Here is a 19,197-nt window from a genome sequence, read left to right as displayed (position 1 = left end):
TCAGCCTTGTTCCTAGGCTGCCTGTGAGCTTCTTTTGTTCTTTGTTTCATATTCATCCAAGCTAAAGCTTCTGAACACCTGTTGTTACGATAAGCGTAGCTTGCTTTCTTGAGTTGAAGGGAGGTGTCATAGTGAGTAAGGATCTGTGCTTTGCCTGCACGTACATCATTGCAGCTCAGAGTTTGGGCAGGAAGCTCGGTGCTCTTGTCGAGATTAGCAAAAGGAACAAGCTGTTGAGTACAGTACTAAAAATAATTACAAAGTACTGACACATCTTACTAGTTATAGCAAATCATTCTCAGACACCAAGATCAAATCTATCTCTGGTAGAGGGATGGAGTAAAAAGGTTTAACTTCAACAAAAGAAGTTTGTGGCTAACCCAGATATAATTTCTTTTTGCAGTAAAGTTTTCATGTGCAAACTAGGGTTTCGAAATAATCTGCAAAATACTTAAGATTGGGTCCAGGTGCTGTTTAACAAAGTGACCTTCCATGCCCATGTCTTCAATGGATGATGCAACTGGGAAATCCAGCCTTCGGGAAGAGTGTGCGTGCAGGACCATGTGTAAGAGCAATACTTAGAGATAGAGATAAGCAAGAAACTGGATAGAGACGTGCATAATGCAGCTTAAGCCAAAAATACCATTCCCTCTGAGCAAACATTTGGAGTTCCCATCTGCAGACAGATAACCCTCACGTTTCCTGACTCTACAGATGTTCAGTAAAACTCTAAACACCTCAGGGTTCCATATTTCAATCCTTATGTTTGGACATATTTCCCCAAAATGAATATAATGTTTACTGTTGTTTTATTTAGCCTTTTTGACTTACAATAGTGATATTAACTAACATTAAATACATCTGTTGTTCCTCAAACGAGGCATTTTCATGTGATAGAAAGCTACTGTTAGATTTTTCGGGTTTGTTTTTTTGCTGTTGACTTAATTTTACAGAAAAACTAAACAAAAGAAAATTAGTAACATTTTTAATTGTAAATGTTCTCAGTTTTTTTGTTTATCAAAAATGGTTTGGGCCAAACCTATAGAGGCAGGGCCGGCGGAAGGCACCAGCGCTCCAAGCATGTGCTTGGGGTGGCACTTTCCAAGGGGCGGCGCTCCGGCTCCCTTTTTTTTTTGTTTTGTTTTGTTTGGGGCGCAAAAAGCCGGCAGCCGGCCCTGAGCGGAGGTGAGCTGCGGCGGTGGGGGGTGCGGGGAGGGCTGCAGGAAGTAACCCTGCGGGGGGGGGGGGCCGCAAAAGAACCACTCTCCCCCCCCCCCAGCTCACCTCACCTCCGCTCCACTGCCGCCTACTCCCCCGAGCGCCCCGCCGCTCTGCTTCTCCCCACGCCCTCCCTAGGGGTAGGAGGGGAAATGCAGCACGCCCAGGGGAGGAGGCGGGGCCGGGGATTTGGGGAAGGGGTTGGAATGGGGCGGAGTTGGGGCGGGGCCAGGGGGTGGGGAAAATTTTTTGCTTTAGGCCGCAAAAAACTTGGAGCCGGCCCTGTATCGAGGGGGTGCTAATGTCAGGGTGTCCTCCTTCCCCCGCCCCGTACCCCATCTCCACAGAGCAGGGGAGAGGGGACAGCCTGGCTCCGGACTCGGAACAGGAGAGAGCTGCTGGGTCTGAGGTTTGAACCAGCCTTCCCGGTGAGTGCCTTAAAGAGACAGCGCACGATCGCTGAGACTTCCCCAGCAGCCAGCACACACTGTCTGTCTCTTCCCCCCTCCCCCCCGCCCCGTCTGTCCATGTACCCAGGGCCTGCTCCAGGCACCAGCTAAAGAAGCAGGTGCTTGGCGCGGCCAATACGAAGGGGTGGCACTCCGGCTGCTATAGGGGCGGCACGTCCGGGTCTTTGGTGCCGGGTCCCTCAGTCCCTCTCGGAGCGAAGGACCTGCCGCCAAATTGCTGCCGTGTTGTTGTTGTTACTCCTTGCTATTTCCGGCAATGCGCACATATTCTCTGTAATTTTATTCTTTCAAAGTATGTTATTTTAGTTTTTTGACTGGTCTCTGCATTTCATAATTTTTATTTCTCTTACACTTAAATTTAATTCTTTAAGTAGTGAGTTCTAAAATGCCTAACCTGTCCTGGCTGGAGCAAATATCCCTACGGTAACTTCTTAAAAATATAATAGCTAGATGTTTTGTTTCTACTGGTGGCGCACATCTGCGCATACTTCGGCCAAAACACACAGTTTTAGGTAAAATATAAAACAGGTTTATTAACTACAGAAAGACAGATTTTAAGTGATTATAAGCGGCAGTCGTAGAGATCAAAGTTGGTTACTTAGGCTGCAAATTTATTTTTATTTCTTAAGTTCTACAAACTAAGCAGGATTTGAATCAAACAGTCTGTCACCCTGACAGATGGTACATGCCAGGTAACAGGGCCTCACTACACAGGCTGGGACTACCCTTCCCCAGTTCAAAGTCTTTGTCCTCCAGATGTTCCTCCAGGTTTTGGGGGGTGGGGAGCCAAGTGATGATGTCACTTCCCTTCTTGTATATTTTCTTCCAGCTAGCTAGAAAGATCCCTGCTGTGACGTGGGGGTTAGGCAGCCCCCATTGGTCAGGCAGTCTCCATTGCATATGTGCTTTCTCTGAGAAGTCTCTGGGATGGCCACTGGGAGAGTGGATTCCCTTTAATGGCTCATCAGCACGCATCTGGCTGGTCCTTCATTGCAATTGAAAGGTTGGCTGTGGGTGTCTCAACCTCACAGCATATTTCAGTCACCCACATTCATAACTTCACATACAATGATAGTACGTACAATCCAACAGGTTGTTATTGTTCAGCAGATCAAGACTTACAGGGTGATACCTCACAAGGCATACGTTGTACAAAACATCGTCATCCTAGCACAGTGGTGAATGTGGGGGCTCCAGGGTGAGGTACACAGTGTCACGGGCAGCTTCTAGAGAAAAGTCCCCTCCCATCATTGAAAAGGGCAATATGATTGGTTGGCTGCACTTTGGGTGTGTGATTTGAAGACTAACTTCATTCTTGCTGTAACTCATGAATGTGTTTGATTATATTCAGTGACATCAAAAATTAGCAAAACTATTTTCCTCAGTGCTGTTGCAAGGACTCTGGCTAAGTTCTGGAAGTGTATTAACTATTTCAGAGGGATGACGTCGTGACTGAGGCTTCTGGAACTTACTTTACTTTAAACAGGTGAAAGCCTGCCAAAGAATAGTGGTACTCACTGCATAATGCCAAAATCTTCCTCCCGCTCCGCTTCAGAAATCAGATGCTGCTTTGCTCTCCCTATGGTCTTTTGCTTTACTTGATTTATTTTTTTTTCTGTAAATTTTTATTTTATTTTTATCCTTCTTTTTAAATGTATATTTTAAATGAGAAGAGAATATCATGGCTCATGCTTTTTCTCTGGGCTTCTAATGTGCTTACTCTGCGTTACTCTTTTTTTCTTCGATACAGCCACAGACAATTGTCTGTAAAACAATGACACCTAGTGGTTTTTCTTCTGAAGGAAACAATATGAAATAAGGGTTTAGCTGCTGTTTAGCAAGTGGTACCGTTAGAATCTAAGGAGCAAATTAATATCCCACATGCTGATAGCGGCAAGGATGACAGTAAGAAAGATGACAACGTTATAGTACTGTTGTGGTGATGGAAAAAAATCTGTAGTGAGGCAGGAATTGGAGAGTTATGGAGTGATTGCTCCTGTTTATTCAGCTCTTAAGGAACAGAATTCCATGATATTAAAGCTTGTTTACTTAAATAACTCCTTCATTTCCTTAAACAGATCACTCTGGAAATGTCCCTCTGGTGTCTTTACTGACCACCATGTACCAAACACTACTGAAAGAAAGTGCAGACACTTCTGTGGCCGGGGGTGGTTATGGGCATAAACTGCTGAAAGTGAAAAACATTGTTTAGCACGGTGTATTTTAATTTGCAATCCATAGCATTTTCTTAACACTATATATTACTTGAATTTAGAATATGGATTCAGTATGTAAAAAAGCTGAAATGCCCATACATTTTTACTATAAAATCTGGTGTTTGCAGTGGTGTTATAGTCTGTCGGTCCCAGGATATTAGGGAGAAAAGGTAGGTGAGGTAATACCTTTTATTGGACCAACTTCTGTGGGTGAAAGAGACAAGCTTTTGAGCTACACAGAGCCCTTTTTTGTGCTAAACCCTGTTCAGAAGAAGAGCTCTCAGTAGCTCAAATGCTTCTCTCTTTCACCAACAGAAGTCGGTCCAATAAAAGTTATTACCTCATCTACACTGTCTCTCTACTATAAAGTATGACATTCCATTTTTACTGCAAGATACTTCACAATATTTATATATTTTCTCTCTCAGATCCCAGAACATCTTTCCAGACACAGGAAGCAATACATCATTGCCATTCATTCGTGTCTATGCTTGTTCCTCCATTAAGCCCAGGTTGGTCATGTCCTACCACCTAGTCGATTGTTGACATCTAGTTTGGACTGACCTTGGTTGCGCTTGCATTATTTTCTTTGGCATCCTATCATCTGTTTGTCTTCTGCAGTGTCTTCACCATCAAAATCTTTTCAATTGTAGCCAATCCCATGCCCTGATTTCACATCCTGTGCTCCTAACTTTTTCATTTGTCTTAAAATTGTTCCACTTTACACCTACCATCTTTTGAAGAACTGTCTTCTCTACTGCCTCCAGTCTTCTGATGCAGTCATTTACTGCAGCTGCTTGCAGATCATAGAGTAATACTGTTAATAGATTCTTGTGATATATTTTCACTTTGATACTAAACGTGATGTTTTCATCAGGTCATAATTTCATCAATTTCTGTGGAGCACTTGTAACTAAGGCACATCTCCTTTTATACTTGTCCTTGATGGAACTGTTGGCACTGATCAAGCTTCCTAGATACACATAAGATTCTATTTGTTCTATGGAGTCACCATTGCTACTTTTCAACACTTCCTCTGTTATCCCTTTTCCAAGATGCAACCACTTCATCATCTTGGCATTTCTTGTAAGTCCAAGTTGACTACACCAATTTTCCAAGGTAGCGAAGAGTATCATCATTAATTCCAACGTGACTGCCAGATGTAGGATGTCATCTGCATCAACTGAGGAGCTTAACTCTAGATGATCCAATGTCATGGCCTCCAACTAGTCTAACATTCTTAATGTCCAGTTTAAGAATGTGATGAAAAGCGGTGGTGATTGCATGCCCCTGAACTTTGACTTGAACCAGTTGCTACATTTTCCACCAATTCTTATGGTACTGCAGGAGTCACTGCAGTTATCTTGTCTGGAACTCCATGTGCTTCTGCTACTTTCCATAAAGAATCCTGCCAAACCAAATCAGCTGTCTTTGTGAAGCCAGTGAAAGCAGCCAACATCTTTAATCCCCATTCTGACTTTTTTTCCCCTCAGCTGTCAGAGTGTGAATATCTGATCAATGCAACTTTGCTCTTCTCTGAAGCTGCCTACTACTGCCTCTAAACTGGCCTTAATTTGTTGACAGTTTATTGGTTGACATGATTTTTCCTGGTACTGCCGATAAGCTTATACCTCTAACTATTCAGATCGGCAGGATCTCCTGTCTTCAAGATTGGTACAATATTGTCTTTGGCAAGTCAGCTGGTACCTTCTTGTATTTTTTTTCTAATACTTGCTGGCTTTTAGCAGCATAGCCGTTATATTGTCCATTCCCGCAGCTTTTCCATTTTTAACTCTTTTATTTGTATATAAACAAACACTTTTCAGTAAACATGTCATATTTTATAGTAATGTGTGTCTAGGTGTATGTGTGTGTATAGACACAGTCGTCATATTTTTATAAAGTTGGAGGTCTCTGCTGTAATACTAGAATCCACCGTTGCCCATACCCAATGCCTGCTGTGCTATGCCTAGATGGTCCTTCAGGCTAGATGACTCCCTCTGGAGCCAACACTCCCACCCCTCACTCAGCCAGAGAGGATGACTGCAGAGTAACACGTGGTATTCCTTACCCCCATGACTGGTGCTCCAACCCATGCCAGAGATTGCACGAACCACAGCTCCCTAAAAGCAGCAAAGAATCCTGTGGCACCTTATAGACTAACAGACGTTTTGCAGCATGAGCTTTCGTGGGTGAATGCCCACTTCGTTGGATGCAAGACTTGCATCCGACGAAGTGGGCATTCACCCACGAAAGCTCATGCTGCAAAACGTCTGTTAGTCTATAAGGTGCCACAGGATTCTTTGCTGCTTTTACAGAACCAGACTAACACGGCTACCTCTCTGATACTTCACAGCTCCCTAATTACTCACTGATTTGGCTTTAGAAAAGGCTTAGTCTGAAGACCACTAGGCAGTGTTACCTTTTACCGGTTTCACACCGAGGCCCATTGGAGATGCCCTTTCCAACAAGCATTCCTGCTACTGGGGAACTGTTGTGGACATGCCCCTGGGTGAAGTTCTGAGGACCAGAAACCCTGGGAATTGTTCAGTACATACAGGCTGTATGATTGTGTTGCCTTTGCTCATTTGTCCCCCTGGTTTACGCAAATAAAAAGCAAAAGGCATAAAACAGAATAAATGTTGGACCGGAAGGATGCCATCCGTTAAGTAAAAGAAGATTATTGACAATGGCTGCAACACAGATTGAATCCGAGCTTGCTACAGGAGTCTTTACGCAGCCCCTCAGTGTGCTGTGCAGTGCACGCCACGTTACTGTATGAAAAGTGCTAGCAGGGCTCTGGAGACGGGGGTCACTACGCCACCTGCCCTGCTGTTCCTCTTTGTGTCTCTATTATAAAGCGCTCCCCCTCTGCTGTTATCGCTGACATCTCAGTACATATGTTTACACTGTGCGTAGCTTGTCCCTGAGGCTTCACAGCTTAAATCCAGCTCTGTGCACTTCCATGAAGGCAATGACACATCCATCATGAGCGAACTAGAAAAATCTCTCTTCCCACTCGGTTTTAAAGTGCACTGTAGATAAAGTCTCCTGTAAATTCAGCCAGTAGCACTTTTCTGCTGCTGCTGTTACAGCGCAGCACATAAAACTGCTCTTTCGTGCTATTTACACCATTCTTTTTAGTACTTAACAAAATATATGTTTAAGCAGGAGCTTGTGCTTCATATGCACCATTTTTTTCTATGCATATTCATTATGATGTTGCTCGAGACAGAAACCAGTGCTCCAGCCGGAAATCCTTTTGCTATAAAATCATATTGTAATGCATCATTTAATTTCCTGTTATTTACTTATCTTTGTTTGCTTTTTGTGCACTGGTATCAGACAGAAAAAAAAATAAAGCCGGGATTGTGCAGTGACTCATCTATTGAAATCCTGATTGTCGGCTCATTTCACTTCAGTTAGATTAAGAGCTGGTGAGAACACACCTGCTTGTCTTGATTGAGGAAAGGAGCCAGGTTGTTTCTCCTTAGGGACCTAATCTTTTAATGAAAGATTCATACTACTGGGCTCTCAGAGTTCATTGGGAAACGTAGTCCAAGGCAGCATCTTGTGGACTGTAACTTACAGTATCAGAAGATTAGCGAGACAAGGTGGGTGACATTATATCTATTGGACCAGTTTCTGTTGGTGAGAGCGCTAAGCTTTCGAGCTACACAGAGCTCTTCTTTCACTCTGTGTGGTTTGAAAGCTTGTCTCTCACCAACAGACATAACCTCACTCACCTTGTCTCTCTAATATCCTGGGACCAACACGGCTACTGCATAGTACCAGAAGATGTCACTGTTGTACAAGGAACACATTTATTTGAATTAAAAATATGTGGTGTATTAGTCTGTCACGGATATATAGTTACTTGAGTTGAATGAATGACCAGCACTCAGCCAGAGCAAATGAGAGCAAGGGCACTCGTCATTAAAGAAAGAAGTAAATTACTAAGAACTAAAACTTAATTTAAGGTTCTCCTCAAGCTGCATGTTTGTAATGATCCCAAACACATTTTCACTTGTGCAAACACTGAATATTGCATTTTGCTAGTAATATGCACGGTGCCAGATTCTGTATGGGGACCCCAGGTGATCCTGTTAATCAGTGAGATTCCATAATGGGGATTGGTCAGTGAAGGGTCTGACCCATCGTCTCCGGTGATGGCCTCTCAGAAGGTTTGGACATTGGGCTTAGACGAGCCCCAAAGCCTTTTCGGGTCTTTTCTGACCATGCTGGAGTCACCCTTTTGTTTTTCCATCCCTTCCCAGTGTGCTGTTAGGCTCTAGCTGGCTCCTGGCATCAGATTTCACAATTGGTTTTCTCACACCGGGTAATCCAGGCCCAAGAATGCATTGCTCCCACCCTCCCCTGAGGATGGGCCATCGGAAGGCAGCACAAGCCCCATTGAAAATGACAGACCCCCAGGAAGGGGTTCAGCACAGGCAGCATGAGGCCTTTTAGAGGTTAGGGAAGCACATTTTTCTCCAGGACTGAATGAAGATGATTTGGGCTGAGGGTCTGACCAGTTCTTACTTAGTCCTGTCATCTTCCCAATGCCTCTGAAACTGATGACTATAACCATGTTAAGTGTGGTCAGCACTAGGAGCAGTTGAGAACTCTGGGAGGCATGTCCGAGAACGATTCCTGTAGCTCTGTGCATAAGGGAAGTACTCCTGCTGCTACACCCCTTCCTGGAGTGACGTGGCAGTGGAAAACTCGAGAGTCACCAGAGTCTTGTCTACGCTAAGGCTCCCACCAATGACAGCACCAGTGGCAATTTTTTTGGTAACATTCCCTAGTGTAGACATAGCCATAGCAAAGAGTGTCCCTCCAGATCAGGGAAAAGGCACATTTTTGTATGTGTCAGTGGACAGTGAAAAGGAATTTAATTTCTGGGCTATCAAGCACTGTTAGTAAAGTCAAAATAAATTATATTTTCAGTGTATACTTTGCCTGTAAATGCAAATCTCACAGTAAGCAGGGAGATTAGGTGCAGAGAAGATCTGCCTTATAACTGTTCTATTGCCTGCAGGGATTTAGGTACATTACATTGCAAAACACTTTTCACTAGAGTTTCTAAAGCTTATTAACTAAGCTTATCCAAACATCCAGAGCTTGTGACTGCTAAAGCAATGTATGCCAGAGATCTACCTGGTTAAACACACTTTGCCTTTTCTTTTCTCCCCTTCCCAGGAACTTTTACTATATTACAATCCTGCGTGACCCTGTGTCCCGATATTTGAGTGAATGGAGACATGTCCAGAGAGGAGCAACGTGGAAGGCTTCCTTACACGTGTGTGATGGAAGATCTCCAACTACTGAAGAGTTACCCAGTTGTTACACAGGGGACGACTGGTCAGGCTGTTCCCTTAAGGAATTTATGGATTGTCCGTACAATCTAGCCAATAATCGGCAGGTCCGCATGCTGTCTGACCTGAGCTTGGTTGGATGTTACAACTTGTCTGTCATGCCAGAAGAGCAAAGAAATAAGGTTCTTCTAGACAGTGCAAAAGAGAACCTGAAACGTATGGCTTTCTTTGGCCTTACGGAGTTTCAAAGGAAGACTCAGTATCTGTTTGAAAAAACTTTTAACATGAACTTCATCGCGCCATTCACACAGTATAATAGCACAAGGGCCTCTAGTGTGGAAATAGACGAGCAGACTCAAAAACACATCGAGACCCTCAATTTTTTAGACATGGAGTTGTATGATTATGCAAAAGACCTTTTTTTGCAAAGGTATCAGTACATGCGACAGAAAGAACACCAAGAAGCCAGACGGAAGCGCCAAGAGCAACGGAAGATCCTGAAGGCAAAACAAGCCCACAATAAAGAACAGAGTGATGATAATTCAACTACTGATTACATAGGGAATGTAGAACGGTGGCGATAATGGGGACTGAAATCTTTTAAGTTAGATTAGTTGAATACCATAAACAAAACCCATACAACTCATAGACGACAACGTTAGTCCAAACAAATTACGCTTCTTAAATATTTGAAGCAGAAGAGGTTAAAATGTTGCCTTTGCAGTTGCCTTTGCATTAAATGTTGTACTGTATGTGGAAAACTTAACCTTACTGTGTAATTAAATTGTCCTTTTTAGGTTTGTTGGATTATTTATGAAACACAAGCCAGGTAGGCTCTCCAGAAATTGTTGCTTGGACATTTAAAAAAAAATCCTTAAATTAGTTCTCAGTATGAAATGAGGTGTTGGAAATGTGACGTGATGCACTGTTAAACCTCCCTCAGAAGCAAATTGATTTTCTAGTAATGAGCATTTAACACACGAACACTATAAAGCATCCCTGCAAAACCTTTCCGCTTTGATTTTTTTTAATTTTAATTATATATATCTGACGCCCCCAACTGCTTGTGATATTAACCAAATTACAAGACAATGAAATGAACAATAAAGGCTTAGAAGAAAAAATTGACTCCTTTTGTGTATAATATTGGCTTTTTAAAAAAACAGAAGTAATTTGTCTACTTATATAAATATTTAATATTTTAAACTTTTTCTACCTGTTGCAAAGAGTGTTAAGCTTGGTCTATCTCACGTTAAAAAAGCAACACTACACTTTTCTGAACTGAAAGTCAATGTTAAGGATGCTATTTTCAGAATTTTTCAGGGCGGTATAATTTTAAATATTCTGGAAAAATTATGTCACATCTTCATCTTTCATGAAGTCTTCTCAAAATTATAGTCTTATAATAGTATCCAGTTTTAACAGTTTTTCATACATTGGAATACATGTTGCATTTACCAAATGCTGAATATTGGGTGATTTAAGACAGGAGAGTCTTTCTAAGAAATTATCTTGTGAATGTTTGTATAGTGTCTGTCTAAAAAAAAAAAAGAAAAAAAAAACCAAAAAAACCCATCTCTAATCCTGGCAACATTTTTCAAATAATTGCTTTGGTTATTTGTGACCAATTGGAGGAGAAGTAGATTTACACTTGAATTGTGACTTGCTTTTGGTAAATCTTTACTGCGGAATGTAAACATCCGACTCTTTTCTAATGCTTTAGAGCCCTTTTTAGTGCTGACAGACTGTAGACAATTATAAGAGATTGCAACACATATGAGTATATAGCCATAGTTATACAGTAAAAGAAGGTTGAGTACCTAACCCAAGAAAGAGTGTTACCGAGGCTCTGGATTTAGAGACCATTCTGAAAGTACTCCTGACATGCAGTCTCATCCGGAGCAGATCTCGAGGGTGCCTTTTGCTGGCAATAGCACTTAGATCATTTAACTTGAAAGCAGCAAGGTGATAACGTGAGGGGTAAGGACAAGAAATGTGATTTGATCGTACAAATCTCTATGCAAAACAACTGTAAAGATTCCAGTTATAAATTAGGCACGTTTAGAAATTTGATAGGTAGCCCACCATACTCTCAAGCATTGTACTGACTGGCAATTTCAATTTATGTGCTTGTTATATTTTGTGTAGACTTGTGTTAACTTGACTGACCCCCTTGTTATTGGCGAGTGAGGGAAGCTATTGGCACGTGGCCTTCCTTGTTCCGATATGTATGATGCTTACAATGCTCATTTCCACTCTATCCTTTCACCTGGCATGTTAAATGCACAAGTGGGGCAGGAGGCATACAGATTAGAAGGCTTTAAAACGCACATCGATGGCTCCATGCCTAAGTTGTCTAAAGGTCCAGTTACATCGGACATTCTGGTGGTGGTGCTGACTGGGAAAACTGGAAAAGAATCAAATGAATTATCTTAGCAATGTGGGAAATAATATAACTTCATGTGCTGTGCATTCTTTCTAATGAGAAGTCCATTCGCCAATATGGTGTCTCCATTGTATTTTGGTTTTTATGGGGGAAAATAAGCCACTCTTAAAACTGAAAGGCATTGCTGTAAACAGGTCTTAAACCCAAGCCAGTTGGGAGGCCTGTTGCAAAAGATGCATTTTGTTTTTATGCTGTGGCGTGCATGGTTTACAAAGACTAGTTGCATTTTCTTTGTGTATACTGTTTATTGTATATAGGGGATGTATGAATATAAGGATATAAGGTTTTGTCATAAACATATAAATTCTACTGGTTTCCACTGTAGACTGGTGTCTTATTGTGTAGATTTACAAACCGATCCACTGACTTTGATTGTGTAATTTAACAATAGAACCAATAAATAAAATTTAATTAAGTCTTTGCTCTTAGTTCATTCTTTCTTTATCTGGAAACCCTTGCTGGGAATTGTGCAGTTAAGAGACAATGATCATTTTGACAAGAATGAAGTAACCAAGCATGTGATATTAAAGTCATGGCCTTCTTGAAATGTATTCCAAGCCCAGCCCACAATACTTCCTATAGTCAATGAGGTTTTGAACCACGGTGAAGATTTTTGTCCTGCTTTTCAGAAGTGACTGAGCACCCACAGTTTCTGTTCGCTCCGACACAGTTGTGGCTGCCTGCACTTTTTTTAACAATACCCACTGGTTTTTACTTGGGAGCTAATCCTGTTAGATCCTAAGCCAGTCAGTCCATTGGCTTCAGTCCTATAAAGATTTCAGTGATAGGGAGAATGCCTTTATTGTCGTTATCAGAGGGGTAGCCGTGTTAGTCTGGTTCTGTAGAAGCAGCAAAGAATCCTGTGGCACCTTATAGACTAACAGACGTTTTGCAGCATGAGCTTTCGTGGGTGAATACCGCAGCATGAGCTTTCGTGGGTGAATACCCACTTCTTCGGATGCAAGCATCCGAAGAAGTGGGTATTCACCCACGAAAGCTCATGCTGCAAAACGTCTGTTAGTCTATAAGGTGCCACAGGATTCTTTGCTGCTTTTATTGTCGTTGGAACTGTGGGCCACAAAAGGGATCAATCAGAATTTTTCAGGCCCTGTGACAATCAGAGGGAAATAGGAACAAGGTTCAGGATTGGCCAGCAAAACTACTTATTTCTATTTGGGTTGGTGGCTTCATCACATTCCTAACATGTGCTTACCAAAGAGTCTCGTGGATTGCTTACAGAAACCAAGAAATCCACAATCTGGCTACCAGCCAGAAACAACTGGCCCCAGGTCTCTCCAAAACCCTTCAGCCCAGTTCTGCAAATGCATCTAGGTGTCCAATTCCGCTCTGACATATATACCCAGTGCAGCCTCCTTGAAGCCAGCATGGTGTGTAAATCGGAGCAAGATGTGGCCCTTGGTCTACACAAATTCCATTGGGGAAAGTCCGCTTTCTTCCCAATTCAATGTAAAGGTAAAGGATGGGGTCTTGGGGTCAAGACTAGTGCTGGGGGGCGAAAATCAGGCAGGAGCCCATGGAGCCACGTCTGACTGCTTCAGCTTTACGCAGGGGCCTATTGGTATGGTGAATAACCTCAGTGGACCTGTTAATAGATGCCAGTTGCAAAAAATGCTTCTGTGCCATACTAAAAAGCAACCCAACACAATGAAGTGTGGCACAAAACCAGGCGCTTTTTTTTAATCGCCAAAGAGAAATGTTTTGACAGTTGAACAAAACATCTTATAGCTCAGAGGAAGAAGGATGTGGGGTGTGTGGATAAAGGAACTTCAGTCTAGAATCCAGAGTTCTGAAGCACGTTGCCCTCAGATCATCTGACGGCTCAAAGAAGAATGGACACATGTAAAGATGTAACAGGAGAAATCTTCTGAAATCTGGCCCCAACATTTTGTGAGTGGACTTTCAAAGGTCCAAGTGGAGCAGAACCACTTGACCATGATTGACATGTAAACAGCTAAATTGTAATAGATCCGTAGATTAAAAGCTGGATGCTCAACAGTACACAACTAGTCAATATCATGGGGCTATATTTTCCCAAAGAAAAGTTCATAGGAAAACTCCCAAATTCCTTTCTTCATAGATCTGGCTTTGAAAGCTTTACTGTGCTTGGGTTACATCAAACTGGCTTCTTATAAAAATGAGGATTTGTTTGCAATCCTGTGAGACTTCAAATTTAACTAAAAATAAAGTTTTGAAAATTTCAAAACCATAAAATCTGAACAGCCTTTTACAGGGTGTTGTGTTTTCCGCTATTATTTTATATTTATCAGTGTGTGTATTAAAATTATGAACACATTGATATGTAAGGTATGTTGAAGATCAACTACTCAATTGATTGCTGTTAATGAGCTTCACGGCCCGTTTATTCTGTTGATACTTTTTAATACAGCATCATACATATTTGATTCCTATGTACTATTATTAAATAATGAACTAATCCATTGTCTTTACTATGTAATTACTTCTTAAAAATCCTAATACTATACAAAACTCACTGATAAGAAATGTGCCTAGGAGCTGATAAATGTCAATGCTATCAGTGCTCCCATTCATCGCATTAGCGAGGGACGGAGCAGGAAAACTGACAAACACCCTTGTTTTAAATTTTGGTAGAAACATAAAACAACTGAGGAAATCCTTCAAGCTGATGGAAGATTAACCCTAATTTATGGACCCAGGCTGATGATTGGCGCTGAGCATTTGCAGCAAAGTGTGATGAAGGAAGGCCCAAAGGAGAGCAGGTCCTTAGGGAACAGTCTTTCTACAGTGAAAGTATTTCTCAGGCTTCCAGGCTGTTTATATATTATTAATTTTTTCAGATTAAAAATACCCCTGTCACCAAGGTGATTAAATGGAGCTGGGCATGTCTATAAACACCCTCAAAAATAGGCTCGTTCCGACTAGCCCACTGTGGGCTTGATTGTCCTTTCATACCGTTCACGTGTTGGTGCAGCTCACCTGGCTGCAGTGGAGTCACTCCTGCTTTAACCCCATGCGGGAGAGGAGGTTCAGGCCCTAAATTGTGATGGTAGATTCCGTCCACAAGAGCTGCCTTCTGTTTGCATCTCCTCTCCTTCCTCCAGACCCATAGTTTAAAGCTAGCTCTGGTTTTAGCTGCATCTGGAGCTGCGTACGACTAGTCACAGCCCCATCTGACTCACTATCAGCAATGACCAAGGCAGCAGAGAAAGCAAACACCAAGGCTGCTTTGGAGGGTCACATCGGGCCTGATACATGGGCATCCCCTGAGGACCAGCCATTCCTTAGACATCTGATTCTTCCTGGCTGAGATGAAAGCAGCCCCTCCCCATCTTTAGGCATGGCCTCCCAGTCTGCCTGCAAATACACTTCCTTCTATTAACTCCTCGCATCAAAGGGTAGAGCACTAGACTGGGACTCAGGAGACCAGACTCCTGTTCTCACCTCAGCCACTGGCCTGCTGGGTGACCTTGGACAAGTCACATCACCTCTCTGTTCCTCAGTTTCCCTACCTGTACAATGGAGCTAATGATCCTGACCCTCCTTTGTAAAGCTCTTCGAGGGCTATGGATGGAATGTACCAGGCATTAGGCACTCACTAGGAGATGAGGCACTGGGGATCCTATACCTGCAGGGCAGAATGGTAGTGATATGAGGAGTGGGTGTCACCTACCACCATCTGTCACATCGCCTACCCACACCCTGTCTCTCCTGCGCCCCGACCATTGCCTACCACACGTCCTCTTAGGTTTTTAGCTACACACTGAAACACGGCTGCCTGCCAAAGGCTCAATGGCGAGAGAATGAGAAGAGGAGCAAACGAAGGAGGAGTGGGGGAGAAGACATGTGGAGATTGGGGTGGGAGAGGACAGGATTGTGGGGGTCATGCAGAGTGTTTGGGGGAGCTGTATCACCCCCAGGTACCAGCACCTGCCATCTCAGCTTCACGAGGGCGAACTGCCCTCTAGACCTCAGCTAAGAGGTTTCACCATGTCCACTGACGGCCTCCTATCTGTCCTGCCCACTCTTGTGCCCTGACAGTCTGATGTGGTGGCAAGGAAAACGTAAAATCCCACGGATAAAAATCATTAAAAACTAGAAGTTGAGCTCCTGAGGCTTTTCCGAATTCCCTTCCTTGCAGACCTGCTGCCACCTCAGTGACCCCTCAGGTCAGAGCACTGAGCCACAGCAGCGAGACCTGCATAGAACTGGAGCTTTGCTTACTAGGTCTGGGCTGAGTAAATGCCCCAAATCCTGTCCCAGAATGAAAAACCTGGGGTGGGTCTCTAGAGGAATTCTTGTCTTGAGTTGTTCCAAGGCCCTGGTCAGGCAGCTAGTGAGACTGGAGGCAGCCAGGGGCGGCTCCAGGCACCAGCGCTCCAAGCGCGTGCCTGGGGCGGCAAGCCGCGGGGGTGGGGGGTGCTCTGCCGCTCGCCGCGAGGGCGGCAGGCAGGGTGCCTTCGGCGGCTTGCCTGCGGAGGGTCCGCTGGTCCCGCGGCTTCGGAGCCTGTGGGAGGTCTGCCGAAGCCACGGGACCAGCGGACCCTCTGTGCTTGGGGCGGCAAAATGTCTAGAGCCGCCCCTGGAGGCAGCATTTCCCACATCCCTCGCTCTGCTGTCCTGCCATTGTTCTTGTCTTCTGCCCAAAGCTTCTATTTCTGTCTGGGAACCTCTTTACATTGTCTTGCGCTGTTGCCCTTAGCAGCACCATTGCATATGTCCCCCATGGCCGGGAAATCTGGTGGAATGTAAACAACTCCCGTTCGCTCAGAGCAGGAGCCTTTTTCATTCTGAAGTTGAGTAATTGCCCAATATTACTTAAAATTCCATGTTAGCGATGTGGCGGGCACGGCCTCTACGTTCCAGTCTAACCCTAAGGGGAAGAGCCCACTCATTACTTTCTGGGTGGGCTCATGAACACTGAAATGGAGCTCTCACGCAGGCCTGGGGATCTGGCCATACAGAATAACTATTTGCAGGAGCACAGCCTAGATGTGAGCTTTGCAATTGACAGTGATATTGTCGTCTTTGAACCCTGGGCCGAGAGCTAGGGACCGAGTGGTTTTTCTCCAATGGCTACGGTTATACAACGCAATAGAATTATATGAGGGGGTCACGTAGAGCGAAAGGCCGGGTTGGCTTTAAGCTGAGCTGCAAAAGAGAAATGGGATTTCAGTTTTTCTTTCAAATGTTTATGGAGCTTATTGGTGCTTTTTCTTTTTTAGCTCTATGTTCCTTTGTTAATATAGATTTTATGGCCTGTTCCAATTCAGTCTGTTGAGCCAATGCACAGTTGCCCACAACCAAGATGGCTGCCTACACGTTACTTTTTTTTCTTTTGCCCTTGACAAAGATGGCCATTGCAGTTTCAGGCTCTCAGCATGCAGCTTTACTTTAGCTTTATAAGAGAAAAGGAGGGGTGGGAGGGTCTCCTCACCGTGTCTTTCGCAACAGAGGGAGGTGGCTTGTTCTGTCTGCTGCACTGATGTCTGATGGCAGATTGAACAGGAGTACTTGTGGCACCTTAAAGACTAACAAATTTATTTTAGCATGAGCTTTCGTGAGCTGCAGCCCAGCTTCCTGTCAGATTTCTTCTTGTTTGCTTTGATGTTTTACTTTCCTTCTGTCTCGGCACAGGTTCGGGATCCTTGCAGCCAGCTGTAGCTTCTCCTGGAAGAACCCCAGTTACACGCACAGGTACAGAAACGATGTTCTTTTCTTCACAGAGCGCCTGCAGAAAACTGACAGCCTCGCTCCCAGCAGGACTGGGAAGCTCAGGTTACAATGCGGGGACACCTCATTCCTCCTGCCAGTGCCCTCACCAGAAGGCGAGGCTGAGTGTGAAGGATGTCCTGCTGCTAATCCCTGCCTAAGGAGGGGGGAATATTTGCCAGGTGAGCGCTGGCCTCCTGTAGTAAATCTCTACTGCTACTCGACTACTTTCATGTGCAACGTAGTTTTAGTACCCTCAAAGTGGAGTTTATACTGGTAACTTACACCAGGGGTCAGTTTAGCCCATCAGTTTAAACCAGTACATGGTAGATGAGATAATAATAATAATTAATAATAAACCCTAATTATTGAGAAGCAAAACATCTGAATTAGTAAGTATGAAATTCAATCAGGATTTCCTAAGGCAATCTTCCTGTTCCTGCAGCCTCATCATGGAAGTGGCTAATTTCATTAATTTCATTTAGTCTGTTTCTTGATGGTCTTCAGCCGTACTATTGTGATGCTAATATTGTCCTGCTTTGTTATCTCTAGAGAATGAGTGGCCAATTTGAGCCCCTTAATATAATTTGGCTTCTAAGTTTCAAGGGGATCTATTCACCAGATCACTCCATCTCTAGTCGGAAGTTGGGTGGTGAAGTCTGGAAAGCCATGAATATGTTATGTCGGACAGGTAAGGCATTAGCTCTTTGTATTTGAGAACAAAAACCAAAATGCTGACACAAACTATGCAAAGCAAAGAAAGGGTTCCTAACGAGAGCTGAATGTTCAATCGCATCAAAAATGTGAGTTCAGTTGGTGACAGATACTGTAATCACATGCAATATCTTTGGGGACCATACTGTATTAAATCTATAAATGGTTTATGTATGATTTTGTATTACCCTATGGCCTGGTCTACACTGGTGGGGGATTGACCTAAGATACACAACTTCAGCTACGAGAATAGCGTAGCTGAAGCTGACGTATCTTAGAACGACTCTAGATTGACTTACTTCGTGTCCTTGCGGCACGGGATCGACGGCTGCCGCTCCCCCGTCGACTCCGCTTCTGCCTCTCACCCTGGTGGAGTTCCGGAGTCGACGGGAATATCGATCCCCAAACGTGCATCACGTCTAGACAAGACACGATACATCAATCCCCAATAGATGGATCCCTACCCGCCGATCCGGTGGGTAGTGTAGACGTACCCTATGGCCGGGGGGAGGGAAGGGGACCACAGCTCATCCAAGAACTCAAAACAGCGAGAGGTCATTAAGGTGAATCACTGAGACTAAACAGGAGTCGTTTGGCTATGCTGGTTCAAGCTGGGTTTCCAGAGACAAGGAGTCAAAGAAAGGGCTTTTGCGGTAAAAGGATGAACTTGAACAGACTCAGGGCCATTTTTCTGATCCAGAAAATAGTCAGGACCTTCTTGTCTGGGAGCGCGGGGGAGGGAAACCCTGTCAAGGGTTGGAAAGACTTTGGCCTGCTAGGGCCCCATAAGAGTGACGGGTGACTCCTGGTATGTTTAGTGTGTGTTTGTTGCTTTTATGTGTGTTCTCTGGAATGCTTTTACCCTAAGAATAAAGGTGCTTGCTTAGAAAGAGCTGGGCAGTGTCTTGTAACTGCTGGAACTTGTAACACCCTCATAGCCCTGGGAGAGAAAGCAACACCCAGGTGCTGGCCGATAGGCAGGCTGGCTTTCTGGAGATATCACAGTGTAAGGCGGGGGGCTGTGCAGCCTTAAAATCCCCCATCAGAAGGGAGTGGGACAAGGGGCAGAGGCAGGTGATAGCTGGAGACCTGACTGGGTGCTGCTG

General features: G+C 43.9%; 1 protein-coding gene across 1 annotated transcript in view; it reads left to right on the top strand.

Annotated features, from left to right (window-relative positions):
• HS6ST2 (heparan sulfate 6-O-sulfotransferase 2) overlaps positions 1–12,083 on the top strand; it is a 228,789-nt gene extending 216,706 nt beyond the window's left edge. The window contains exon 2 of the mRNA XM_045031312.1: positions 9,107–12,083. Within this exon, the coding sequence (XP_044887247.1) occupies positions 9,107–9,806 (700 nt within the window). The 3' untranslated portion in view covers positions 9,807–12,083. The remainder of the gene's footprint in view (positions 1–9,106) is intronic.
• Positions 12,084–19,197: the final 7,114 nt, after the last annotated feature.

Source organism: Mauremys mutica, chromosome 9, assembly GCF_020497125.1.
Source record: "Mauremys mutica isolate MM-2020 ecotype Southern chromosome 9, ASM2049712v1, whole genome shotgun sequence".
In the NCBI taxonomy this organism is placed as follows: Eukaryota; Metazoa; Chordata; order Testudines; family Geoemydidae; genus Mauremys; species Mauremys mutica.
Note: the sequence above shows the minus strand (reverse complement) of the source record. Positions and strands in the feature narration are given on the sequence as shown.